This window comes from Fringilla coelebs (genome assembly GCF_963513975.1).
Source record: "Fringilla coelebs genome assembly, chromosome: 5".
Taxonomy (NCBI): Eukaryota; Metazoa; Chordata; class Aves; order Passeriformes; family Fringillidae; genus Fringilla; species Fringilla coelebs.
The window spans coordinates 59,330,006-59,357,657 of NC_140033.1; the positions used below are offsets into that span (position 1 = coordinate 59,330,006).

The window sequence follows — 27,652 nt, forward strand, 5'->3', positions numbered from 1 at the left end:
AAACTCTAGGAATCACTCAGAAAGAAAAATGCCAGGGTGGCTGTAGGGCCCAGCTCCTAGTGAGCAGTAGGAATTTGCCATGGCAATTTCTTTGTTCCCAGCCGCTCCCATTTTAGTCAGGAACCTGTTTAATATTAACTTCTACTTCTGAGGCCCCGAAGGGGAAGCAGCAGCACCAAGCTCTGGGTCAGGGGCAGGCAGACAGGACTGGAAAGGCAGCTAACACAGCAGCAGGCAGGGAGCGAGTTAAACTGCCCCACACTTTCACACAAACCTGTCTCCAGCTCTTCTCCAGGGCTTTCTCTCCTGCCAGTCCCCTACTGGCTGCTTTGCTATTGTCAGCCGTATCTCACCCCGCAGGAGCCTGCTGGGAGCAATTCCAGAGCTGGGATATGCACAAGACTGCAGTAGTGCCCTCAGAGACCTGTTTGACCTGCCCCATTTTGTCTCAGAGACTCACAGGTTCATGTTGCAAAGCTGAGCTAAAAATCCAACAGGCTGATTTTTCTACTGGATTTAAGGGAAAAAATGACAAATCAAGCAAAACACCCTTATCCCTGACTTACCTAATGTGACAGGCTGGACTTGGGTGCTCACTGCATAAGATCACCTTGAGAGGATGTTGGGAATTGGAAACTGAGTGACCAGCTTGGTTACTAAGCCATCTTGCCTGAGAGTATGTCAAAAACATGATGGTCCAGATAGATTCCTACAATACTGCAGTCTTTCCAAATAGATTTAATGGAAAATAAAATTATGTCATTATAATTTGTGTGTATTTTTAAAAAATATTATTTTACCTACACATTTTCTTTCCAATACATCTGGCTACCCATCCTCCCAGGAAAAACATATTGTTCACAAAATCTTCACCATTCATTTATGGTATCTGAGGATGCAATCTATCATTCCTGCAATTAAATTCCCTCCAGACTGGGTAGCAGAAGTCAGAGGCAGATTGTCTTTGTAACTCAGCAAGCTTTGTTTGAAGTTTCCTTGGATGTGTTTAGTTGAAGAGACTGGAAGGATGTAGAAAGTAAGACACACTTTTTTACTGCTGGGTTAAACAGAAGTTACGAGAAATTTCTTTTGAAAGGGACGAGTGTAAAGTGCAAATACTGCTTTAACAACTTATGTTTTACAATTTCCTGGTTAATGGATTGCAGTAAAATCAGTTCCCTGACACTGATTACTTCAGCAATACATTAGTAATTATTTCAACTAGTTTTATGTTGTGCATGGAAGCTGCACAGAATCATGTCTGTCTTTTAACCTGTAAATCAGTTCCTTCGTGACCATTTAAATCTCAGTTCTGATATTTTCTGCAGAATATAAAACTGAAACATGTACAATACCAGTGCATTAGATATCAAAGTATCGTGGTGTTTTTAGGAGGGGACAAACATTAATTTCACAGTCCTTGTTCAAAGCTGCCCTTGAACTGCTAGAATGGATTGTCATTATAGGAGGAGACTATGATAGTTTTTGCTGTGAACTCAACTCATGTTCTGGGTGTAGCCAGGTATCTGCATCGTAAAAAACGTGGCCACAGCTGTCTTTAAACCTACAGCTTTCCTTGCTGGAGAGGCCAAGAGCTGGGTAGAGCTCTTACCCTGGGAAGAAAGAGCTTTAACAGCTGCATTTGGCAAAGCTGTGGGGGAGGCATAAATGTGATTCCTCTGCTTTTTAGGAATAAGCACAAAGGGGCTCAGTCTGCAAATGCATTGTTTTAGCGAGCAATGAATTCACCGATTTAAAAAAAAATCTAACAGGAAAGGAATCTGAAAAATGAGAAAAGTCTTTTAAAGAGCTAGGGGAAAATCTGGCTCTGCATGAACAAAAATAATCACAGAAGCTTTCCTGGCCCTGCCGTGAAGCGGCCCCCTGCACCCTGGGCAGGGAGCAGTTGTGGAGCTCAGCTGTGCCTGTGGTTAATAATAAATGGATTCTCTTGGCCAGGAGTTCTGGCCAGCACACCCCCTCCTCCGCCTCCTCCCAGGGCTGCCCAGGCAGCGCTCCAGTACCCACCCAGCCTCCCTGCATGAGACAGACACCCGAGGTAAGAGACACCAGGCCATTGCTCCGTGAGCTCAGCTACGCAGCGTGGGTCACAGGGGAGGTGGGAGGAGAGCAGGTCCCTGCTCCAGCTGCCTGAAACGTGCACTAGGAATGTGCAAAGTTTGGTTACAAGGCAAAAGGTTGTATGGGTCTTGCAGCACAACTTGCCAAGCTTCAAAAATCTTTGAGGCGGCTCAGGCTGGATGTTGGCCGAGCTCCCCGTGAATGTCGGCTCAGCCCTGTTGGGTTTCAGGTGGTGACCAGCTGGTTTTTATCCACTGGCCAGTACAGCTTGGGCACTCCTTGGTGTTGTGCTTCTGAGTTTGGGGAGTTGTTAAAATTCAGAGCACAACTCGAGCGGCTCAACCGATCCCTGGCGTAAGCCTGTTGGCTTAATGAATTTATTCTGAAGCTGACTTTGCCCCAGAGAGTGAGGGTGAGTAGGCACACACACAGCCATACCAGAACATTTGCATGAACCTATGAACAGCTCAAGCTGCGGAGCTTATCACGAAAAGGATTTGGAAAGTGGAAAATCTTAGTGTTTCAGTCAGTTGTGTATTGTGTCTAGTTGATCCAGTCCCACATTTCTTAAATAGCACAGTCCAAGCTGTCCTGTGTAGTTGAAGTCTTTAGATTTGGGCAAATATACTCTCCCTGCGTATAAGAATTTTCTATATAGCTGAAGTGCCACACTGAGAGCAGAGCCATGTTCTGCTAACTGTAACATGAACACAGTACTGTTTTTTAATTAATTTGCCATCTGAATTAACAATAGGCACAAAGGACTGAGGAAGGGAATCCTTTCCTCCTAGTGAAAGGGTGAGGAACAGGGAGACTGGAGGAATATGGCCAAAAGCCCAGGGAAAGTATGTGAAGCAGCCAGGCATTGAGTGAAACTGCCCTGAGGCCCAGGCCAGACCACTCTTAACATTTACAGCTCTCTCCCCCTCTTTCTCTGTTTGGGAATGAATTTAATTAGAGTGAAAAGGAGTTGCTAAGAGACCAGAGGAGTTCTGGAGTTTGTTGCTGGGGCTGAATTGCCGCTCTGCTTCCAAGGCACTGTGCTAAAAAGGATGATGTAACATGAGCCTGCATAAAGCACTCCCAGCTCTAGGGAAAGCTGCTCTCTTCTTGCAGTTCCAGTCTGCTTTGTCAGTTCTCAGCTCCTTTTTGAGCTCCTTATTTTCTCCTAGAAACTGGCAAAAACCAGGTTCCTATCCCTATAGCACTATTCTGCCTTGTAGATTCCTCCTTGTGACCTTTCACGTTGGAGGTGGCAGTGGCTGGGCCTGACATCTATCATGAGCAGGTCACTTTGGAATTTAAAAGGTTTTCTGCTTCAGAATTCTCCCTAGTTTGTTACTCCTCATCCTTTCCTCTGCTCCACCACGATTTCAGCCCAGCATTAATGGGCCAGGTGACCCCTTCCAACTCCATTTCTGCAGCTTTACATTTTGTTTTGCCACTCCGGCTCATGCTCGAAATACCAGGAGATTCCAGGCCATCTCTTAGGCAAAGGGCTGTCTGCCTTCCAAGGTCAAGGCAAGAACTGATATGTTTAGCTTCTTAGGGTCACATCATTGCTGAAATACATCTTTCCTTTCCACCTGACCTCTGTTATCTCAGGACCATCCATATGCACAAGATGATTAGGAAGATAACCCTCAGCCTGGGAAGAACTGATATGTTTAGCTTCTTCCAAGGTCAAGGCAAGAACTGATATGTTTAGCTTCTTAGGGTCACATCATTGCTGAAATACATCTTTCCTTTCCACCTGACCTCTGTTATCTCAGGAGCATCCATATGCACAAGATGATTAGGAAGATAACCCTCAGCCTGGGAAGACACGTGTCCTCCATGGCACGTGGGGCCACCCAGGTGAGAAGACTTCTGCATGGTGAGTAGTGCACTGAGTTCCTATGGTATCCTTGGTGCTTCCATTCTTCTAAAACATATTTCCATCTTTAGGCATGGTTGCAGGCCTCAGTTTGTTCACAGTAACGTTCAAGTGGAATAACAGTAACCATACAACAGCAAAAATGATGGCAGAGGATCCTTCCGTGATGGTGATGAGGATTATTATTCACATTAACAGTAGAGATGTTTTGCACACATTTCACTTACATAAAACGCAGCTCTAGTTTTCTTGAAGTTATTTGTAAATTCACCCCAAAGAACAGCTGAAGAGGGGGATAGATTTGTTGTGATGACGACAATTTGCTTTTTATAAAACAGCTCAGTAGTTACTGCAAATACCCACACAAATAACTCACTCTTCTGTGTTTATCCCCAGGTGGTTATGTCAGGATTCATCCCTCTGTACAGGAAGCTCTGGTGGAGGGGAGACCCGTTGTAGCCTTGGAAAGCACCATCATTACACATGGCATGGCCTATCCTCTGAATCTGAGGTGGTGGATGTTGATGTTCCTCATTCAGTGAAGTTGTAAGAATGAAGCACATAACTTACTGGATTGGTATCAGTATTCGTGGTCAAGCCAAAGCTGTTGCAAGAACAAATGGAAATGTCAGGTTGTTAGGCATGCTGTCTGTGAGTTCAAGTGTAAAACAATTGTATTTGGACTTTTAAGGACATACATGGAGAGCTTAGTTATCTCCTTATCCAACACCTTAAATTTCTGGCTTCCTTTGAAATAGAGCAGCAGATAATGTCACCACTTCTCTAAAAGAGAGTTAGCCTTTTCAGCTGCATAGTTTGTACAGACACTGAAAACACTCTGCCCTTCTTTTCCTGTATCTTTTGTAATGCAAAAAGGATTGAAACACAATAATGAAATCTGTTCCTTAGCCCACTCAGAGCAGCTACTGTGAGAGCTCATGGTCCCTTCTCACTGTCTTCTGTACCCTGCATGGAACCCCCACCTCTACTCTTTATTTATCAATTTTCAGTAGACTCGTGTTTCATTGAGTTACAGTGCCAGAAATCGTTGCACTCTCCCCTCCATCCTTGCTTCCAGAAAGCACAGAAAGGTTTTGGTATTGATTTTCCATCTTGCTTTTTACCTGGCCATTATTCTGCCTGACATTCCCTCTTAAAATGAAGCTCTAAAAACTCGATTTTTGGGAAGAGGTAGTTTCAGTAGTTAAAGATTGCCAAGCATATGTCCAGATAACTCAGAAAGGGAGAAGAAGCTGCTTCTAAAAAAGATACTGTATGAATGATCAAGTACAAAATCTGCTAAACTTAAGCTTAGTCTGCAGCCCTGGAGTACCCTAAGGCAGCAGATTTTTGGCACTGTTGTTACTTTGTATCTCACTGACTGTATTATGGAAAATATATCATGGTCATTTGAGCAGGACTTGAACTACCTGGGGTTTCTGTGAAGATCTGTTATGTCAGAGAAATAACAGATAAAAGATAAAGAAAAGTCCTATTTTTAGAGGATCTGTGCTTTCAGTAGTATATTGTACAACCACATTTGCTTGTAAACCAAATGATTTTTCTCAAAAATGAAGCACAAAGCTTGGACATTGCTATCCTTGAAAATGGGAGCTCTTCCCTTCTGCAAGGTCAAGGGCAAACATTTCTGCCATGAGGCAGATACAAGAAGAACATGGATGTAGCTGAAGGATGTAGCTGAAGGATGTAGCTGTAACCACAAGAACTGTAGAACTGTGAATGATGCCCATCAAACATGACAGTGTCCTTGCCTGATTGTTTCCATCCATAATTTTGTGATTATTGTCTTGTTTGTCTTATTTCAGCATGGCCAGAGAGGTAGAAGAAATTGTAAGAACAAATGGAGCAGTGCCAGCTACTGTAGGTATTTTAAGGGGCCAAATCCATGTGGGACTCACAGATGAGGAACTGGAGTTCTTGGCAAGCAGTAAAAATACAGTTAAAGTGTCTCGCAGAGATTTTCCTTTCGTCCTCAGCCAGGTATGGTGTGCAAACTTTCTAGTGTGGTCTTTCCTAGTAAAGTATAGCTGCTTTTCTAGCAACAGTATAGTGCTCTCCAGCTTCATGCCAGGTGGCTTTTAAACCTCTCAAAAATGTCATGGAAAGTGGTATCCTATGGTGAGCACAAAAGTGGCCCTAATTAGACTCAAAATTCAGCAGGGTAAGGGAATGACATACATTAAATAGGGCTCCTGAAAAGGCACTCTGGTTGTGCTGGCAAGCCATGGGCACTTGGCTAAGAATATTCTTATTGGCATGATAGGATATTCTCTCATTGCATATAAACTATGTGACACTTAGGCTATCCCAGGCTTAAAGTGGCAGCTAAAGGTGCCACTAGCTGCCTGTGGAACACTCTGGACAACAGAGGCCTCTACTATCAGGACAAGAACAGCTTATATAGCAGGGACAACAGATGATTCACAGAATCACAGAATATTTGAGTTGGAAGGGACCCACAAGGGTTTATAGAGTCCAGCTCCTAAGTGAGTTCCTCTGCCTTTTGGCTAAAAGAATATTTGTGTTAGAATTTCACTGCTGAGCTGCTCACAGTGCAGTGTGGCAGACCACAGCTGTAGCTGCTCCTCCCTGTCACCCTGGGTGCTGACTGTGACTGGTTGTTCCCCGACAGGGCTTGTCTGGTGGCACTACCGTGTCTGGAACAATGATCGTGGCACACAAAGCAGGAATCCCTGTGTTTGTCACAGGTGGCATAGGAGGTGTCCATCGGCATGGGGAGAACAGTAAGAACATCAATGCATTCTGCTTTTCACTCTGTTGCTACAGTTTCATTCAATTCCTTCTTTTTCCTTTTTCCCAGCCTGTCCTACAGTAACTGTCTGTTCAGAAGAATAAAGTTAACATTCTTCTTGATCAACTAGGGTTGCTTTCTCCCTGATGTCCCCTTTCCAGAAGCTTCCAAATATTCCTCTTGAGCCCTGCACAGTTGTTAAGGGGGTGGAAGTTTCTGTTTATCCTTTGCTTACACGGGGTTATATTGATATTGTTTGGTGCAACAGGAGCTGGCTACACCTCTGCCTCTTTGTAACAGCTGGATAACCTGATACTGGCTGCCAAGCACAGTGTTGTTATCAGCTCTCTCAGCTGAGGAGAAGAAGAGCCTTGCCACAAAAGAGTGTGCTCTGTGTTAGAGGTGTGCTCTCCTCTCTGTAAGATGGCCTGGTCTTGGCTGTACAGTTTGTGGCTTTCTCTCTTCTCAGCTGTATATATTTCCAGCACAGCCCAAGAGCAGTGCCCTGTTGTATGCCATCCCTTTCAGATGTGATATAAATTCCAGACCAGGGAGTTTCCTGAGGTTCTCCTGTGGCACTTTCTTTTTTTGCAAGCACTGTCAGTTCCAAACTCAAAATCTGCTTCAATGATGTTGCATCTCCTTGAACCTCATCCTTGTCATACACACCTTTTTCTTTCTTTTCTACCAAATTTTTGCATGGTCTTTATCAACGTGATCAAAGAGCCAAGAGATAGAGTACAAGGCTGCACCTCTGCCCTTAGCCATGTGACTTTTTTTTGTCAATACCTCTTTCAATCTCAACACCTAAACTCATGATCTAAACCTTTAATATTTGCTTGTGGATTGCAGCAGTTTTAAAGTCAGGCAGTGGCATTCTGGGCCTATGTGGCTTTTTAGGAGGTCAGAGTTCATCAGCCTAGAGTACAACACAATCACCAACTCAGTGCTGCTTGTCCCTTGGCAGCTCTGGATGTGAGTGCTGACTTGACAGAGCTAGGACGAACGCCGGTGGCTGTTGTATCTGCAGGGGCCAAGTCTATCCTTGATATTGGCAGGACACTGGAATATCTGGTAGGTAGCATGGGCTGTGGTGTCAAAGCAGATAATGTTCATTGTGCACAGAGTGCCCAGTGGCATTGGGATGGGTCCTAAGCCAAAGATTTTCAGAAATTGCTACTGAGAGGATGTGAAGCCATATTTATAGTTCTGTAGTCCTGGGGCTGTACAAGCACTTGGCTGCTCCCTAACATAAATCCATCCATGTCCAAGGGGCTGTTCCAGCAGCTGCTCCAGCTGAGGTCAAAGGTAGTGCTATCCATGTCCTTTTTCTTTGGACTTAGGTTTGCTTTTCTGGGATGATGCTCCCAGAAACTGATGGATCAGGAAAGCTAGATGCACTAAAATAAAATCAGAATTAAAAAGGGAATCAGGTGATTTTCAGCAGTCACCTTTTAAGGTCTGACATGTTGGAAACCACCAGGGCCAGCCCTTGAGATGACAGCCAACATTGATATTTCTCAATCGCAAGCAGAACTCATTTATATCCTGTCAGTTCACAACATGTCTTCAGGTCCCAGGGTGTTGTCTTGGACTCAGGATGGTGCCAATGACAGCTGCATGTCTTTGGATCAGCTCCAAGCGCACACAAAGGATGCACATGCCTCCTCTGTCTCAATGAGCCAGATCTGATCTAGCCACTTACCATGTCTGGCTCTTGGTGAGAGGATAGAACAGAAGGGGATGTACAAAAATAACCATGACCTGTGCCAAAGGAAGGCAGTTTCTTTCTGGGTAGAAGGAAAAAGTCCCATTCTTTAGTTTCCCTCCATGATCACCTGCTTGTCTCACCTCCACTGCTGCAGGAGACTCAGGGTGTGTGCGTGGCTGCCTTTGGAGAATCAAGAGAGTTCCCAGCCTTCTTCTCCCGCCAGAGTGGCTTCCAAGCACCATACCATGTCCGGGATGAAGAGGAGGCAGCTAAACTCATTGGTGTGTTTCAGATGGCAAAGGCCATGTAAGGTCCTGAAAAGGAGGGACACAAGAATTACCCTGGATGAGGCACTTTCTTTAAGTCTGCAGAAAAATTTGCCCTGAGAAACTGTACCATCCCACCTCCCCCATTTCTGCATCAAAAGTGCTTTGAAAATAGAGCAGTAGAAAAGTCCAGTCTTTACAGCAAGTGAAACTGCAAGCCAGCTGCAGCCAGCCTGGCATGCTCATTCGTGTTTTATTCCACCTGGTGAAGTGGAGGCAGCATGTAATAATATGTGGACGAAAACAGCTTCTGAGCCTTTAAAAGGGGAATCAGTTTAAAACAGAAAAAAAAAAAACTTTTGCCCCTTTTACTGTGCAGACAGATTCAAAAGAAATAGGCAGATGTGAATTGGTTGGGTAACTAGAAAAGATCATGATCTTGGGTCAGCTAAGAACTGGAGCCTGAGGCTTCCTTGTGCCCACTCTCCTCTGTCCTTTTCCTTCAGCACCTGACTTCTCCCTCCAAGGAGTGCCACTAACAATATTGCCCTCCTCTCGCAGACAGCGCTCTGCGGCTGGGCCTGAGCAGCGGGGTGCTGATAGCAGTGCCCTGTCCCCAGGAGCGAGCTGCCCAGGGCCAGGCCATCGAAGAGGCCATCCAGCAAGCTCTCAGCCAAGCCAGGTGAGAGGCAACCTGAGCCTTTGCCTTTGCTCAGCCCATGGGCTTGGGGGAGTAAACATTCAGGGACACTGCTAGGTTAAGCACAGCTTAACCTTGGTCATGAGCCCAGAACTTATTTTCAACTGTACCTTTATCTAGCCCAAAACTTGTTTACAGAACTTGTTATGGTATGTGGTTATGGAGATAAAGTATCTGCTGGCAACAGTGCTTCTCCTCTGATGCCATTTCAGCTCATCTGTGGGCATTTTCTTTATACTTGCAGGTCCAAAGGAATCACAGGCAAAGAAGTGACCCCCTTTTTGTTACAGAAGCTCACAGAATTAACTGATGGGAAATCGTTGGACTCTAGTATCCTCTTACTAAATGGGGGAAAAAAAGAAAGTCCTCCAGTGTATTTTCTATCTCTTCTGATAATGCCTGGTAGGAAACATTGTCACTTTATTGATGGTCTATCAAGGAGCCAACACTTCAGTGTCTGCAAACAGATGAGAGTTTGGCCCCTGCATCCTGATTTTTCAGGCACATCCTTACTGCCTTCATCCCCTTTTACATTAAAAACTGGAGGGCAGCACAGATGGCAGCTAGTCCAGAGCCCAAGGAAATCCCTCATATCTGACCCTGGAGCTTGCCTGCTCTGTGATGGAATCTCTGGATATGTTGTCTGTGCTGGGGTTGTACACTGGAAGGTCCCTGTGCTGTACATCACACTGCCTTATCCAACCTTCCCTGGGGGTACAGAGAAAGACTTGGAGGACAAACACCCCTGGGTGAGCAGGAATCCTAGTGCACAGCCAAGAGAAAGCAGAGGTACTGGCTGGGATGCCAGTGCAGGATCTGGGAGAGCTAGATTCACATCCAGGCTCTGCTGCCAGCCCTCTAGGAGACCTGACCAATCAGGGCAGAATGGCAAAGACATTTTATATGCAGCCACAAAGTGGGGCTTTCAGACTCTGATACCCTGCTCCCAGTGCAATTTGCTAAAAAAATTGCTTATAGTGACTTGGCAAAATCTCAGCAGGTATCTCTTTCTGGAAAAGCTGGCCAAGATCCTCTAAGGTTTTTAGGCTCTCTGCTGTAATTTAAGTATTTCACCTTCTCTTTTCTCTGTGAAGTCTTTGCTTCTATTCCCCACCTATCAAAGTCAGGCTTCCTCTCTGTGACACTGGGGGAAGAAGGTGAATTAAAAAAAAAAATTAAAAATCTGGATTTTCATGCAGCATTGTAACCCACTATACTTGTCCTCAAAGGATTATGGTATGGGGGATCAAACCTATCAAGTCCCAGCATGTCTTTCCTGCTTTCTCCCTCTAAACAGTTCCTACATAAGCTTCTAACAGGTCAGACTCACTGGTATTTTTAATTTTCCTCAAAGAAATGTTCAACAGACCTTGCACTGATCCAGAACAATGCCAGAGTGGGCAGCTGCATTGCAGTGGCCCTCCGCAAACTGCAGAAAGCCAGAAGGAAGAGGAGCCAGCCTGGGCAAAAGGACATGACTGCACCCCAACCAGTGAGTCCTCTGCTGGCCTGCACATGATGCCTCTCTGCTGACAGCACAAGATAAATTTATATCTGTTCCCAAAAGTAAAAGATGACTCAGCCAGGGACCAATCATTCTCCTTCATGCTGTCAGACATTCTCACTTTAGTTTCCCATGTTATTCTTGAAAGATAAGTGTCTTCTCCTCCTCCCCTTATCCACATTTACAAGGAATAGACACTGACAATGGCATAATCTCATTAAGTCTTAGACCATCAAGGCCATTAAAACTTTAATCACCTTTTCACCTTTTACTGAGCCCTTATGTTCAGCTTCATCTCGACAGCTCTTAGTACCAGGGAACTTGTGACTACAGGAATAGACCTGGAAGAGGGTGGGGAGAGATATTTTTAGCTGCAGAGCCATAAATATCTCTTTTTGTTGGCCTCCTGCTCATGATTGACAAAATCACAAGAGTTACAGCACATCTCAGACCAGATCTACTATAACCCTAATACTCTATTCACTCTCTTGGATTTTGTCCATGCCATGTAACTTGCAGGAAATCTCTTTTAGGTGGTTTTTAGAGACATGAAAGGTTTTCTAAAACCCATTTGCATTAAGATTTGTCAACATGAAAGAGGGCAGTGACTCCAGAGGCAATAACCCAGCATTTGATGAGAAAAAACATCTGGATGTCCCCAAAGAATCTGGAAACTTCCTGTTTGTGGATCTAAACTGCTTACTCTGGCTTTGGAGGACAATAAAAGAAGTGATCTGTAAAGTGTCACTGGGTATGGCAATTTATCCTGGGAGCTTGCAAGAAATTACTGCATTTTCCTGCCCACTTTTTCCCATTTTCTTTGCTTTTTTACACACCAGTGCTTGAATGCTTCTGAGGCCTGGTATATAGAGAAACCATCAGCATCCCTGTGTGTTCACTGCAACATCCCACCTGCCACACTGGGGCTGGCTGTCAGCAGGCATAATTCAGAAAGCAACAAAGAGAAGAGGTTTTGATTCTTTCTGATTGGGATTGTACAAACCTGCATCTAACTAGTCAAAAGAAGCACTGGCCCTTACACTGTAAATGAGAGAGCTTTCAAGAGGGTGGGAAAAGTGACTAGGCAAAGCAAAGAAGATTTGGAAACTTTTTTCCTGAAGTCCTTCCAACCACTTTTTACCTATTTCTTCCCTCTTAAAGGTGGTGATTGGCGGTATCAACGTTGACTTTATAGCCAAGGCACAGAACCCTGAGATCCTGGTACTGTATCTGTAGCAGTTTTCTTAGCACCAGTGTATTTCCAGCTGATTTTACAGGAGTGCCAAGCCAAAGGGGTTGGGGGGAGGGTGTTATCCCTGGATGATATCCACATGTGTGCATGCACACACTTGGGAGTGCTGCATGCTTGGTGTGTTGTTTAGATGGATAATAGAGTGATATATGCTGACCTGCTCTGTCCCCAAGATGAAAATCACCATCACCACTCAAGAGAGGGACGCAGCAATGTATCATTCATACAACCTCCAAATAGCAGGGAAACCCCCAGGTAATCCAACCCTGTCTGAGACTGTCTTAACTATGAGAAGCAGCACAAATAGGAGCAAGAGTCTCTGTGCAGAGTACTCATGAAGGATTTGAGTCTCATACACACACACAAAAACCATCAAAGAAAGGAAAAAACCTCCAAATATGGCTTTAAAAATTAGAACATTTTAAATGTTACCAGATTCCCTTTGTCTCAATTTGGGTTGAACAAGAAGCAAACAAGAAGCTAAAGTGGGCCAAACCTGGGAGTCCCCCATGCAAATGACAGCTATTTGCATGGCCTGTACAATTTTTGTCAAGCTGTACAAAATACTGCAGATTGAGGTGGTGAAGCTTGCTCAAAACTTCTTTGGTCTCTCAAATTACTCTGTGATGATAGCCAAGGCAGGAAGCTTCTGCCATCAGCCTGTGAAGACCTCTCAGTCAGATAGGGGAAAGAAATGTGCTGGAGAAGCTGTCTGTAAGGAATTTGGTTATTTAATGATGCAGGGGCCAAGCAATGTTACAATGGTCAAGGGTGAAATATGCCGTGGCATCAGTTATGAAAACTTGCAAAAGCAAGAGTTCAGCTGCTTCAGCTGTGATGTAACCAATACCATACACAGCCTACACTCAGCCATCAGGACAAGGAGCTGAGCTGTGTCCAAGGGAAGATAGGCATTCCTTGGCATGTCAGACATGAGTGCAGATTTCTGGACCACCTATATCGTGGTGAGGGGGCCAAGCACCAGTGTAGGTCCTGCTGGGAAGAGCTGACAAGGGGAAAAGGAGGCTTTTAATGTTGCATAAAAAAGTGAGGCATTAGCCACCCTTCTGCCTTCAGTGAGCCCTAGAGCTCATGGTGCTGGGGGGGCTGGGACCCATGAGCCAAGCCAAGGAGGATTTTGCCAGCCAGAAAGCTCCTGCTGACAGCTACTGTGGTTAGGCACAGAGGAAAAGCCCCTCTCAATATCACTGTTTCGGCTTTTTAAAGACGGATTTTTATCAAAGGGCTCCGCACCCAGCAGATCCCACCTTTATGCCTGCTGGATTTGTTGCAGAGCACTGAGTACCACTCCCTCCTTGTGCTGTCTCAGCAAGAAAGCAGCTGTATTCTGACCTGGTTGTAATTCCCACATGGCTTTCAAGGCTACCCAGAAGCTAAATGCTTAATATGTAACTATCTGACCTGCTGAGAAGGATGAACAATTTTGCTCAGAAAAAGTTGCTGGAAAAACCATTATGGTTATCATTCTCTCAGGATACCCAGAAGCTGAGCAAAGCCTCATTTTCATATTAAGGATTCAAACCTCTTAGGACATGGAAAAAGGTTCCAGAGATTTCTTCAATTCTCTGATACTTTGCCAGAAAGCATCAGCCCAGCCTCATTTCAGATCACTTTTAGCAAGCCCATTTTCACCTAAATTCTTTAAACTGGACCAGCCCCACCCAAACCCAAGAAGAGATATTTGGGTAGCACTCAGAGTTACAATTGAGTTGGCAAGGTGTGATGAGAGCCACTCATTTCTTTTCCTTTGAGAACCAACTGCTGTTTTCTCTCTCACTGTACCCACATGCTACTTTAAAGAGAGATCTATCATCTTCATTTTTTTAGGCCCTGTGGGATCCTGCAACAGGAGAGGTCACCCACAGCGGGATCCCTGAGCAGGAGGCTGCTACATCTACTCTTAGGGCAAGGCTTGGCATAAAAAAGACACCCAGAAGCTCTGCCTCTGGGGTACATGGGGAACAAAGAGACAGGATCAGCATGCCAGGCAGCAAAAGGAGATAATGAGTATTTTCTCCATTCCTGCAGGCATCAGTTTTAAACCACAGATAATGGAATTACATAAACTACAGTTTGTGCTTATTGCTGATGGCAGCTAGCACCCTCTTTAATGACTGAAATAGGGACCAATGTTCAAAGCCATGTTGTTTGACTTGCCTAAAAAGCACCCTTGCTCTGTGTTTTGGGGTGATGAGATTTGTTATTTTTCCCCTTGGCTGGCTATATTACAGAGAGTGAGCTTCAGAGTTAAAATAGCCAAACTCACTTTGCTTTTGAAATCTGCGACTCTCAACACGATACAGTTGCAGATGGAAATATCCTCATTCCCAACAGTACCAGTGGCAATTCCCAGGGAGCACAAGCAAGGGCAAGGGAGGGGCATTTGGCAAGTAGTGACATTTGCATTTGATGAGGAGTGACAAGCAAGGCAAAGATGAACAAAGGCCATCAGTTGGTTGCTTATGTAGAGGCAGTTCTACTCAGGTGGCCTGAACAGTTTAGGCCTTGGAGAACTGCCAGACAGAAAAGCAAAGGTATCAAAAATTAGCACCAGATTTTATAGGCTACAGAACTGGGGAGAATCAGAGCTAAAAAAAAAAGAGCCTGAAGGTCAGATGAGAGAAATAGAAGATCATATTTAGATGGGAGAGCAGCCTCTCACAGGGCTGGATGCAGGAGAAAGCATTGTGTGCAAAGAACAGATGAGCAGCTTTATGCAGGGGAAGAAGAATCCTTGGGGAGCTTCAGAATGAATTTTGAGAATGCCCAAGCACAGGGACTGTTGGGAGCAGAATATTCCCTACAGTGAGATGGCAAGACATGTTCTTGGTTAGAATAGATAGTGGTGTTTACAAGCAAGGCAAATGTTATGTGCCGGGGTGTTCCTGTGCACCTGGGTTGGTGTAGGGCAGAGGAACTGGGCCAGGAGCTTCTGCTCACAGGCATTAGGACTGCCAGTGACAGGCTGTCTTCAGAGACGGAAAATAGTTTTCAGGATTTTATGAAACAAGAGCTCTAAAACAATTTGATAGTCAGATGAAACCCAAATTGATCTGACTACTAACTGATGTAATTCTTCTGGCAGAAGAATTAGAATGAGATGGGTGGGTGACTGCCTGTGTTCTGACAATTTGTCTGTGACAGAAAGTCAGAGGGGCAGAGGAGTGGAAGGCAGAGGCAAGAGAAAAGAATTTGGTAGCTGCACATGTGGGAAAGAAGGGTGTTCTTAATGAGGGAGATGTTTGGGAAGCAATGAGTCAGTGAAAAACTCTTCAGTCTCTGAAACAGATCCTCCCATGAATAAAGTACAGAGGCAGTACAGGCAAAGATAGCAAATTTCATTTTACATTTAAAGAGGGAAATAAATAAATAAATAACTCACACAAACTGCTTAAGGTGGGAGCTAAGTGGCCTGGAAGGCAGAGCTCCAGCAACTTTGGAGTCACGGGTTGTTGTGGGCAGGTGAATTCAGAGGGCTGCTCACACTCTCTGAAACACTCATTAGCCATTCTAGGAGGTCTTAGCAAGTAAGACCAAACTAGCAATTCATGGGGAGATCAAGTGGGTCTCCCCTCTTTGAAAGCAGGCCTTTGGCATCAAACAGAAGTCTGTAGATGGCTCTAGAAATTTGTATTGCCGTCAATCTGTGAGCTGGATGCCCTGTGCTCGCTCTGATTGCTGACTTATGTTTCAGCAGTATCAACTTCAGATGATAATGGAGACTTAGCAACTATGCCAAGCAGCCCTCCCAGTTTTGCCAATGAACTGTTCTTTCTTCCAGGGCGGTGGGCAAACAAATGCTGGAAGAGTGAGACGAACCTTTGGCGGTGTTGGAAGGAACTTGGCAGGTGCCTGGTGCTTGGGTTTGCCTGCTGGTGCATGCCAGCTGTGATCTGTCCTTTGGTACTCCTTCCACAGCAGGAGAGGGTGAATGTTGACAAGATTTGGGACACATTAGGCAATATACTAGTGGGCAGACTGCCTGGAAAAGGCAGAGCCCTTTCCAAGAAATGAGAGTGGAGGGAGTTAAGATCAGGAAAAGGAAGGTCCACAAATATGAAGTTAACTAGCACATGGTGCAGTAATTCTGAATCAAAGTAAATTAGCATCAGTATCTCTAATGACTTCTGAGCAGCCTCAGATTTAATTCTTGCTAGGATATAGACACAATAGAAGTATGCTTAGAGCAAGAAGATGAAAGGAATAATCACAATTCCAAACTGATATTTCACAGTTCCACATCCCATGGACAAAAGGAACTGGGGTACAGGAGTGATATATGGGTTTTTTTGAGCTAGGTCTTATAAGCTCTTGGTGATTTATATTACATTTAAGATAGCTTTGCTATTTTAGAAGGCATAAAATTATTAGGATGGCTTTTGTAATAGTTTAGAAACATAAAAGTTTTAATAAAAGGCAAAATAACAAAACTTTTTACAAAGAAAAACTGAGGTGCAAGAGATTTTTGCTCTTGGTAAAAGCACTCTACAAAAGCAATTAGTTTCTTTGTTCTCTTTTTTTTTCTAGTAAATTGCTCAGACAAGACTTTCTAGCTTTTGTTTAATTTGCTGTCTTTAAGTTTGAAGTAAAATTTTTTAGGTTTTATGAGGGTTTTTTTACTTAATTGAGAAAAAACAACTTTTAAGATTTTTTCTTTTTTAAAAAACAAAAAAATAATTTTGTCATTCTATCAACAAAAGCCACATTCTTATACAGGAGTTACTGCAGAAGAAGAAAGGCTACAGTCCTATCCATGGGAAAGGAGCACACAGTACCTGTGGCTCCACCACAAGCAGCAGCAGACCAGTATTCTTGTACTGAAGTTAACAGGGACAGATTACAAAAAGATTTTAGGACTATTCCAGCTTTTAGACATTTCCCAATCTCCTATCACTTATCTACTGTCACTTCAGATCACTAATGAAGAAGCTTGAGTGGAAAAAATCCCCCAAAATACCCACACCACCCACGGAGGTACAATGTGTGGTAACTTGAAAGGAGAGGAGGAAGGGTTTCCCATTAATACATTCAGATTCACTGGTTCTAGTGAGATATCATGGTGGGAACAGCAGTGTGGGAGGGCCAGCACCAGAAAACACTGTGCTCAGAAGCAGCATGGGAAAACCCACATGCTTGTGATGGTAAAGGACGTGATGCCAGAAAAGAGCAGAATTTGCTTCCCCCTCTTTTCCTCCACTCCCAGATGTTCCAAATAATCCTAAATTTCAGGGTGCTGGTTCAGCTCTCTGTAGGACACCTCACTCAGCCCTAAGCAGTCATTTACTGCAGCTACAGCTCAATTTCATCTTCAACATCCTTCTAGGCAAGGACTGATGAGCATTAAGTTTTTCAGGAGAGGGCTTTCCTAGGGACACCCATGCTGCACCAGCTGTCACTGTGCTTACAGTACTCTGGTGGATTTGTTAACAGCTTTTGTTTCCATTTGCTTTTTAGACTGTTTAAGTCGTCTTGGACAAGCGCCTCTCCTTTTATCGGCTGTGGGGAAGGATGAGCATTTAGAGTCTGTCCTGCACTACTGCCACCACATGGTATGTGTCACAGAAGTTGCACCTCAGAAACTTGGAAGAGATGACAATACACAGAGGGAAAATTCTTCCCAACCCTGGCAGACATGAGAGCCACCTTCCATCAGGCTAAGAGTGGGAATAATTCAATGCTTCTTTAGCTACAGACAATTAGAAGGCAAGGAACCACCTCAAAACACAGGCTAGCTGTGTTTTGGAGTCTGAACTGTGGGCTCTGAATTCAGCTCCAGAAAGTGGTGCTTGGAGGAGGTAGAGGTAAATCAGGAGCAACCACTTACAATTCTAATGAAGGTTAAGCATAGCAAGAAAAACGCAAACCTTGAACCTGAGGACACACAAAGCATTGCCAAAATCAGCCTGGTTTAGTTAAAGCCCAAGACAGAGAAAAATGTGACACTGGAGTTGCAGGTTGGACACCTCCCCAGCTCAGAGGACAGGATCCTCTACAGAGCTGCATTCAGCACTTACCTGTGCATAGGGCAATGCTTGACTTCAGCAGCAGCTTGTCCACAGATCAGGGAGCTGGAGCAGCAGGAGCTCCCCAGGATAGCAAGGCAGCTCTAACCTAGGCCATCAGGCAACTCCATGAAGAAAAGGCAGGACTAAAGGCAAGGAAGGGTGTGAGTGCAGCCCCCAGGTGAGGCTGGTCAGGGTCACTGACTCTTATTAGTGCCCTCATTACCCTGGGATCCAAACAGAGCCCATGGGGCCTTGGTTCTGGCTGCCTGAGTGACTTGGCAAATGAAGAAATGAGGATATGAACTCTATTTTGGGTTATAAAGGCTTCACCATGGCTGGTCTCTAATCTCTTCTCTACACAGCAGTTTGGGCCATCCAAGTGAGCAGTGTCCCAAGGGAAGGTGGACTTGCTGGCCACCCACCAAGCCTGTAATAAAATACATTCCCATCAGTGCTGGAGAGGAACCTTTCCCTAAAAACTGCAGCTTCCCTGTCAGCTCCTGAGATAGATACATTTCTCCATCCACATGTTCTGTCCAAGACATGCCCTGCGTTCCCTAAGCAGATCATTGCCAGGAGCCGCAAAGGAAGGACACCCCTCAGCTCTCTGCTCCACTGCTGGAGGAATGGCTCCAGGGTGTGCTCAGAATCAGGCTGGGCAGTCAGTGAGGCAGCCAACACAAGTCACTGCTGTCTGCAGAGTGCCACAAGTGATGCCATCCCACACAAGCTGTGAGAATGGGTGACTGGAGCAGGCAGGGCTGCAGACCACTCTTCTCTTACAGGAAACGCAGCCTGTGGAACCACACAGCAGAGACCTGCCACTCATTTACTAAAGGATTGCTTTAACCTGCAGCATTTGTTGCATTGCAAATATTAACAAGTAGCCACGTGCCAGCATTGCCTAGACTGAGATAGCCCTGCCAGGCTGCTTATCCCAAGGGAGAGCAGTGAGCTGGGCTGGAGACCAGGTGGGCACAGAAAGAGTGAACTGAGTTTGGCAGGGAAGAGGAATGTGCTCAGTGTGTACCTGTCCTCCCTGTTTCAGGACATGAGCGGCGTCCTTCAGCTGGAGGGGAAGAGCACAGCCACTTACTGTGCCGTGATCAGCAGTGCTGGGGAGCTCAGCCTTGGCTTGGGAGACATGGACATCCACCACCAGATAACAGAGCAATATGTATGCATTCCCTCAGAGTTGTGAGCTTTTCTGATGAGAAAGAGTGTGGGCCTGTGACAAAAGGCCACTGGTGATGTTTGTACCGGAGGGAATGGGTGTGCAGAGGGCATGGGAGATGCTGAGGTTAACCCTGGTCACTGGCCACTGGCATGGCAGCATAACAAGCCACCAGAGCCCTCTACTACTGCTGATCCAGATGAAGTTTCTATCTGTTTCTGGTTTATAAATATCACCACTACCATCATCCATGATATGTAGGCCAGAATCCTCTTCATTAACCTGTCCAAGCTAACTTATAATTTTGCATTTTAAAGCCAGCAAGAAATCAACCTGATTATAACCCATATTTCTTCCTTTAGGGAAAAGCAGAAAAAAAAGTGGACAGAACACTGGTTAAAGCAAATTTTTCTGTTCCATCCCCTCCCTACCATCCCTGTTGTTTCTACATGCTGAGTTGTATCAACAGAAACTGTTGCTCAGCACATCCAAACATTCAAAAACATCGGGGAAGCATAATGGCAGCAGTGATTAAAGAGAGATTCAGTGAAAGCCCCATCCCTGCACCCTCCTTCTTTTATTGACAGAACAAAAGCTTATGCTTCATGACTGACAGCAACGTGGAAGTTAAGTGCAATTTACTCACCAGTGGCATCTCCATGAGGAGATTTCCTAGGGAAAAATCTGGTTATTACTCCCACTTCCATCCTCACCCTGCCTCCCCAAAGCCTTGGCACAGAAAACCATTACATGAGGGATTAATTCTCCTGAGCTTTACAAAGCAGCTGTGGTCAGTGGAAATTCTGAAGCAGTCTTGTGCTGCACAGTGCATTTTGGCAACCCCTCTTCCCCCCAGGGCTGGCAGAGACACAGGGGGATGCTGCTCGAGTGCCCATAGCACTGGCCTGGCATCCCAGCAAGTGGTTGTGCAACCTCAGAGAGCCAAAGGAGAGAACAGCAGCTCCCTACTCCACTGCTCCACTGAACCCTATCCGTGTGGGATTCAGTGGGACCCAGGAGTCAAACACTCTGCTGAACAGCCTGTCTTAGGAGACACTGTGCAGAGAGGACATCAAATGGCACTCACAGCAAGCAAAGGTGCAGTCAAGCCAGCATGGCCCAGGGAATCCTACAGTGGCATTAAACAGCAGCATTCCATTTCCCTGTAGTGCTCCAGTCAGGACCAGCAATTATCTTTCTCTGCTGGAGGGGCTCTGCCAGTTGAGTCCAGCCCTTAAAGACCAGGAGCAGGGAAAGGGGAAGGGGAGGAGATGAGGCAAATGGAAAACCTTAGGGAATCACTCTTTTAGGTTCATGCCTGTACCTAAAGGCTGTAATGCAAGTCAAAATCCTACATGAAGTCTGACTAACAATGATTTTGTCCCTCTGCAATGACTCAGGCTGTCTTTCCTGTGTGTCCTGGATTTTAACTAGGTGTCCCAGTTCAAGGAGAACCTGTGTCAGGCCCCACTTGTTTGCATTGATGGAAATGTGCCTCTCTCCACAATTCAGTATGTCTGCCAACTAGCTAGAGAGCACCAGCTAGCAGGTAAGGAGAACTTGCCCTCACAGCATGTGTGCCAAGACAGTCCAGGCACATCCCTGCTGCTTGCTGGAGATAACCACTTACTGTCTGACATGCTGGGTAATTCAGCACCTCTTTCTGTACTCTGCCACTCTGCTTCAGATGTGAAAAACATTTTGGATTTCACTGCAGTTTTCCTCTTTCTGCAGCTGAACCACATTTCCTGAGGCATAGCTGGTAAAGCCCTTGAGCACTGCCAGAAGGCCAGGGAATGCTGCTCTCAGAGCTTTTAGTCTCAGTGCGAGTGGCAATTTGAGCACTTGTGCCAGTTTGAGCAGCAATATAGTTTGCTTCTCAGAAAAAGCACTAAAGCATCTTTTGAGAGGAATTCTCTTCCATTCCCATAAAATAAGTGCCCCCTTCCACTGGTATGCTGGGGACCTTTCACAAACCGTTGGAGTTACACCTTCCTTTTTAAAAGCAAATCCCAAAGAAGGATGCAGTGATCTAAAAACCCGACAGAGGCTCCAAAACCAGCTAATTGGAGGAACAAAATTGGGGTCTGGTTATATCATCCAGAGCCAGAAGCATTGCTGGAAACTGAGAAGAAAACCTTGGGAGATCTTGTCTCAAGTTTGGGGGAGTGTCTCATAATTTAAAGGTGTAACTCCAGTTGTGAAGATTGTGCTAAGTGTTCTCCACTGCATCCTGCTCTGACACAGAGATGAACCACTAATTAATTAATTAACTAACTAACCAATTGCGTTGTTGTTTTGAAGTGTGCTATGAGCCAACAGATGAGAACAAGGCCTCTAAACCATTCCTCTCAGACAGCTGGAAAGCACTCACATACATTTCCCCCAACCTGCAAGAGCTGAGAGCAATAAACCGGACCCTCGGGAACCCTCTGCCAGCAGGTATTGAATACTCAGAAGGGCCAGTCAGACTTTTAGATAACCTAGATCCTGGAGAAGAGCATTTTCTACTTCAGCCTCTAATACAGGCAAAGTGGGTTATAGCATAGTGGGGATTCATAAGTGCTCATGGTATCTTGCACCTTACTGCCGTCTCTGTCTGGGCTGTATGGACTGATGACCCATCAGAGACCACAGTAAGCCTGGGATGGCTCATTGCCCAAATCCTGAGGTCCCATTTGCCTCACTTCATCACCTAAACAGGAGTAATATCTGGTTTGTCAATGTGCCCCTGCAGCATGCTGCTCAGAGGGCACCTGTCCCAGCAGTACTACCCTTTGCAGAAGTGCACACCCCACCAAATGCAGATGGAAATCCAACAGCATTGAAACAAGGAAGCCATGCTTCAAGACAGCTTTTTGATCTCTACAGACACATGCTTTGTCCCTTGAGAATTGGGTTCCTCAGTATGGAAGTACAGTGTGGAAGTCTAACTCTGGAGAACTCATGTTTCCCAAAATAAAAAGAAAAAAAATGTTACCAACCACATTTCAGAAGTGCCCATAAATAGTAGTAGAAGTGCCTATAAATAGTAGTAGAAGTGCCTATAAATAGTGGTAGAAGTGCTCATAAACAGGCTGTCAGCCCACAGACAGGCTGGTTGAGGACCTTTACAGTTTGAGCACATTTTCCCTCCCCTCTCCCTGAAGAGCTGCCATCCAGGTTGGAGGATGTTGTCCAGGCTGCAGTGGCCCTGGCCTGCCCTTTGCTGGCCCACCTGCACTGCGTGGTGGTGACCCTCGGCGCTCACGGCGTCCTCCTGTGCGGCAGGAGCCTGGGAGGGAGCATCTCCCTTTATCCAGAAGCTCACAAACAGGTAAGGGCATGGAAAACTAACTCTGAGCTCTCAATTGCTTCTTTCTTGGACCATATGGCACTGTTGCTATTTCTGGTGTCATGGCAGCAGTCCTGGGAAACATGGCATCACTGCTGGAAAATGTATGTGTTTGGGGGGGTGGAATACACAGCTCTGAAAAAAAATCAAGTTGTCTGTCCGTGTACTGCTGGCTCCTAGCAGCAGTGTTTAGAGTCAGCTAGAATTAAATGTGCCATGTGAATATTCATGAGTACGAGCTTCATTTGCAGGAAGCTTCATTTTAATGATCAAAGTGTGAAAAAAAATTACTGCCTTTTTTGCAGCCTTTTCTTTTTTTGCCATCCATTCGGATCTGGCATCAGGCACATCAGGCCTCACCAGTTTGGGCAATTCCCACTAACTTCCCTTCCCTCCCCCACAGGCTGCTGCTGCCAGGCTCTGTGCTGCCCACTACCCCGCCATCCCCATCAGCAGGGAGGAGATAGTCAACGTCTCAGGAGCTGGTGACAGGTATATCCTTGCTGCTTTGTCCTCTCCAGCTGCATGTGAAAGGGCCATAATCGGATTTGTTTGAAATTCTACTTGAAAAGCAACTGCTGCTTGAGGAAGAGACACTAAGGATGAGGCCAGGGCTGGTTACAGTGATTCCTTGCAAAGCTTGCTAAAATTGTCCCCCGAAGCATCTTGGAAGCCAGGCTTGCCATTGTTAGTTTTGCTTTTCTTCAAGATCCAAGCCTTTCCTGGCAATCTAAGAATCCTGAATTACTCTGGGCTGGGCTGCTAAAAGTAAAGTAAGCCACCTTACATCAAAGCTGTCTTACTAACTAACTGCCTTACTTCCACACTTCTCCAATGGAAGTGGAACTGCCACTCAAGAGCTAAAATGGCCTTGTAAAAGCATTTCATCAGGTTCTGCATTTGCCTCTGGCAATTTTGAAGCTCTTGCTTCAAAAGAGTCTGCTGTATAATTCGCCTGGCTGTTCACACAATGCCATACATAGAAGTGGGAAATGACAGCTATTATTCCTAGCCCCAGTGATCAACTCTCAGTCTGTCAGAGTAATATTTTATTATGCTCCTTGTTAACTTGACAAACTATATGTACTATATGTAGCAGTCAGGTTGTTTTTTTCTTCTTGCTTCATATGCTGCAATAGTTGATCCTGTCCTTTCATTGCCTTGGGCTAGACCAAAAGTCTGTATGTGACAGATATTTCCTTTTCCCTTTCTACTCTTACCTAGCAATAACTCAACATAGCAACACTTTTTTCTCTGATCATTGTCCGGAATGAAAAGGTTTTTGTGGGTTTTTTAAAACATGGATTGATTTTACTTAAAATCAATCAATAACTTCTTTCCAAGCTGGTGAGCCCACCTAACACCAGGATGTGCAGTTTGTGTCCCAGATCACCTCTGAGGTGAGCTGACTCAACTGCAAGCTGATCTTCTCCAAAGAAGACCAAATGGTTTCTTGAAGCAATGGGTGTAATAACAGCAGAGGAATGGGGGCTGATGGAACATTGTGGGGTCAGCCTGACCTAAGGAAAGCTCAGCTTTGCTTGCTACCTTGGGCAGGTGTCCCCAGCCAGCCACTCCAGGGACACAGCCTCCCCTCTTCACCATCTGCTCGAAACACAAGTACACCTTGCTGCAGGACAAGGTGTTTTCTAGAGGCAAATGTAATGAAACATCCTTCCCAGGGGTTCCTTTCCCGTTTTAAAATTCAAGGGAAGACTGAAGATGAGATAAAATACACCACTGCCAACCACCTCCATTGAGTTACACTAGGGAACCTCGAAGCTTGTTTTTCCTTCCAAACCTATCTGAAATCTTGAGGCCCATTACTGCTCCCATTCCTGGAGTAACACTGGTCTGCAAATTCCTCTCCACAGAGTCTCCAAGGCCATGTGGGGGAATTTTCAAAGCCCCCTTGTTCATTCAGGGTTTTACTTCCTAATAACTGCAACTGCTCCCCTGAACTCTGGAAATCCCTGCTTTACAGAGTAAGAGTGCCAAAACAGACTGGAAATGCTAGGACACTGCAATGCCATACAAGCCATTTCCACAGCATATAAACTGGTTACATGTCCCATGCCCAGCCTGGTGGCCCTTTCAAAGGACTATTGTAGAAACACAGAATGGTTTGGTTTGGAAAGGACCTTTAGTGGTCATCTAGTTTGAGCCCTTCTGCAATGAGCAGGGACAGCTGCAGGTTGATCAGGTTGCCCAGTGCACCATCCAACCAGGGATGGGGCATCCACCATCTCTCTGTTCATGTTTCACCATTCTCATTGTAAAGAGTTTTTTGCTAATATCTAAAACGTAACACTTTCTCAGCTTAGGCCCCATGAACCTTCACACTTTAGAAGCACTGGTCAGGGGGTAATGCAACCCAGAAACAGTGACCCAGGGCACTTCGTGCCTCCCCTCCACCCTATGGCTCCTCCAGAGATCTGCCCATGAGCTGAGCATGTGTGCAGTGTCTGTTTGCTCCTTGCCCCCAGCTGCCATGACAACCTAACACCACATGCCCACACATGGCATTGCTAGGGGATGCTCCCCCAAATATTTACTCTCAACTCCTGGGGCTGTTGAGAGATTGAACACTTTGTGGAAATCATAATCTTCTGTGCCTTTGTTATAGGTAAGAAGATGTTGATGTAATTAGGTGGAGTGCAAAATAAGGGCTCTTTTTACCTTGCCCATAGATTTACTTATTAATCCTCCCTGCCATCACATTTTCCTGTCCTTGATTCTTCCACTAGAATGTGATTGTCTTGTCCGTTCTCTTTCCCTTCTCTGTCCTCTCCTAGCTTCTGAACATTTTTACAGTAGCTGCTGTGAATTGAGTAGTTGCTCCCAATCTATCCCATACACTGCACTTACATCACTTTTACTGGGAAATCTCAAATGAAAAACCATAGCAAATGTTTCCCAAAAATCTGACTTTCCAGTGTAATTTCAGCTTTGGATTTCTTTTTCCAGCTGTGCCTGTGGTCCCTCTCACATAGATACAGAAACTTTGTCTCTCACCCCATCCAACCCTTTGGGGAGAGGAGGCACCAATATAATGAGGACATAATGAGACACCAACAAAGAGCAGATAAGTGACAAAATAACTAGAGAGGGGGGGAAAATTAGATTCTTCCCTTCTTAGGCTCCTTTCTCCTGCCTCACCTGGAAAACTGAGGAGAAGATGTGGTACAAGAGTACCTCGACTTCTCAGATAAGAAGAGCAAAAAATCAAATAAATGACACTCTTTGGTACTCTAAAATACAGAAAAAGCAAAACCCATTTATTGTAACCTCAGTGTTCCTGTGTGACATGTTCTGCTGTTCTAAGTGCTGCCTGGGATCCAAATGAAAGCTCTCACAAATGAACAGCCACATTCCTGGGTTCAAAGTTCTTCTCCCCTTGTTCAAAACCATCTTTCTTTGCTTCCACAGCTTAATGGCAGGAATCCTTGCAGGGGTACTTGCTAAACATGACACAGGCACGTGTGTGCGGATGGGTCTGCTGGCTGCCAGCTTGTCTCTCCGTTCCTGTGAGCCCATTTCCCCAGAAATCAGCACTTCCAGTGTCAGCCAGGAGCAAGTCAAGAGCAGGAGCTGGCCAGAGGCAAAGGTATGGAAGATGGACTAGAACACTGTGCCTTTCTCATCTATCACCTCATTGCACTTGCAGCAGTGCTATTTTCAGGAACTGGACTGTGTTTTGAGCTTTGGGAACATTTATCTGCTTCAGTCCTGAGTAAACCCTCAAGAAAGGAGGCCCCTACCCAGGCAACTTCTGTGGAATGAAAAGCTGATTTCTGATCTTTCAGACCTCCTGGTTTTCTGACCTCCAGGCCTTTTAGATTTTCTATTGAGGGAATTTTCTCTTCCTCCACCTTGTGTCACTGTTGTCCATTTTCCCAGTAGCTCCTCTGTCATTGACTCCTGGATCTTCAGGACCATGTCTCTTCAGCTGGGCCCAGTAGCAACATCTGCTCTTGCTGCTTATTCTTTCCTATCCAAGAGGTCCCATGGATCACAACCTGTGGCAGGGTGCAGCTGGCAGGAACATGACACTGTAGGATAACTTCATCCATCTTCCCAAGCCAGCCAGCACACACCACACCTTCTTGCTCTGAAGGCCAATGCCCCTGGAGAAAGTAGGCAAGAAAAAGTAAAGAAGAGTGATCAGGGACCAGCTGATGGCTGGTCAGATGACAGCCCCTTGTTCCACGTGCCTTCCTCTGAACTTGGGGCTTCCTTCCTCCTTCTTTTATCCTGAGTATCAAGTCTGAAGCAAAAGAGATGTGAAGGAGCCAAGGTATCTCCCATGGAAGCCATGAGGAAAAGTCACCTTCTCTCTCTAAGCCTGAAATGTGCACAGGATGCATCTGCGGGCCAGCAGATTGGTGAACACTGAAACTCATTAAAACTGATTTCCAGTAGAGTTGGGTCTCGGTGCTGGCTGGTTCCTAAACCTGACTGATAATAAACCTAAAGTACAGACCCCCCCTCAGTTTCATCCACAGACCATGGTCAGACTCCTTGGCTGAGGAGCAGCTCCCTGGTGTCTGACACAGCACTGAGGTCAACCAAAGCTTGATCAGGGCAGCTCTAACACCACTCTCCTGGGTGGGCTCTGCTGTTCAACCAGTGAGCTCCCACTGGAATGGATGGAGGCATTAACTAGGTGCCTTTCCTCCACCTGAGGCTACTTCCACCAGGCTCATAGCAACTCCTTCCCACTGAGCCCACCACCTTTCCATCAGACACACAAACATTTACCATCAATTCTCCTTTACTAAAACCTTGTTTGCAGCTATGGTTCAGCTGAAGGATTCTGTGCTCAGATGCCACACACCCATGTGTGTACCCTGAGCAGGGACAGGCTGGCTGTGGCAGAAGGGTGCTGGGATGTTTGGGAACACAAGGGAGGGGGATTGGGGCCCACGTAAGCAGCTGGGTTTGCTCACAAGCT

At 45.5% G+C, this 27,652-nt stretch overlaps 1 protein-coding gene across 1 annotated transcript; it reads left to right on the forward strand.

Moving 5' to 3' along the window:
- Positions 1-3,858: 3,858 nt before the first annotated feature.
- Positions 3,859-26,862, forward strand: LOC311154004 (uncharacterized protein). The gene is made up of 18 exons (XM_084206150.1): positions 3,859-3,958; positions 4,355-4,469; positions 5,785-5,959; positions 6,612-6,723; positions 7,699-7,805; positions 8,597-8,723; positions 9,270-9,390; positions 9,653-9,738; positions 10,776-10,900; positions 12,074-12,133; positions 15,967-16,033; positions 17,640-17,734; positions 19,239-19,367; positions 20,799-20,913; positions 21,669-21,806; positions 22,514-22,680; positions 23,102-23,190; positions 26,128-26,862. Exons 1-18 carry the CDS (start codon positions 3,865-3,867, stop codon positions 26,321-26,323), a joined length of 2,118 nt encoding a protein of 705 aa, XP_084062276.1. The 5' UTR covers positions 3,859-3,864; the 3' UTR covers positions 26,324-26,862.
- Positions 26,863-27,652: the final 790 nt, after the last annotated feature.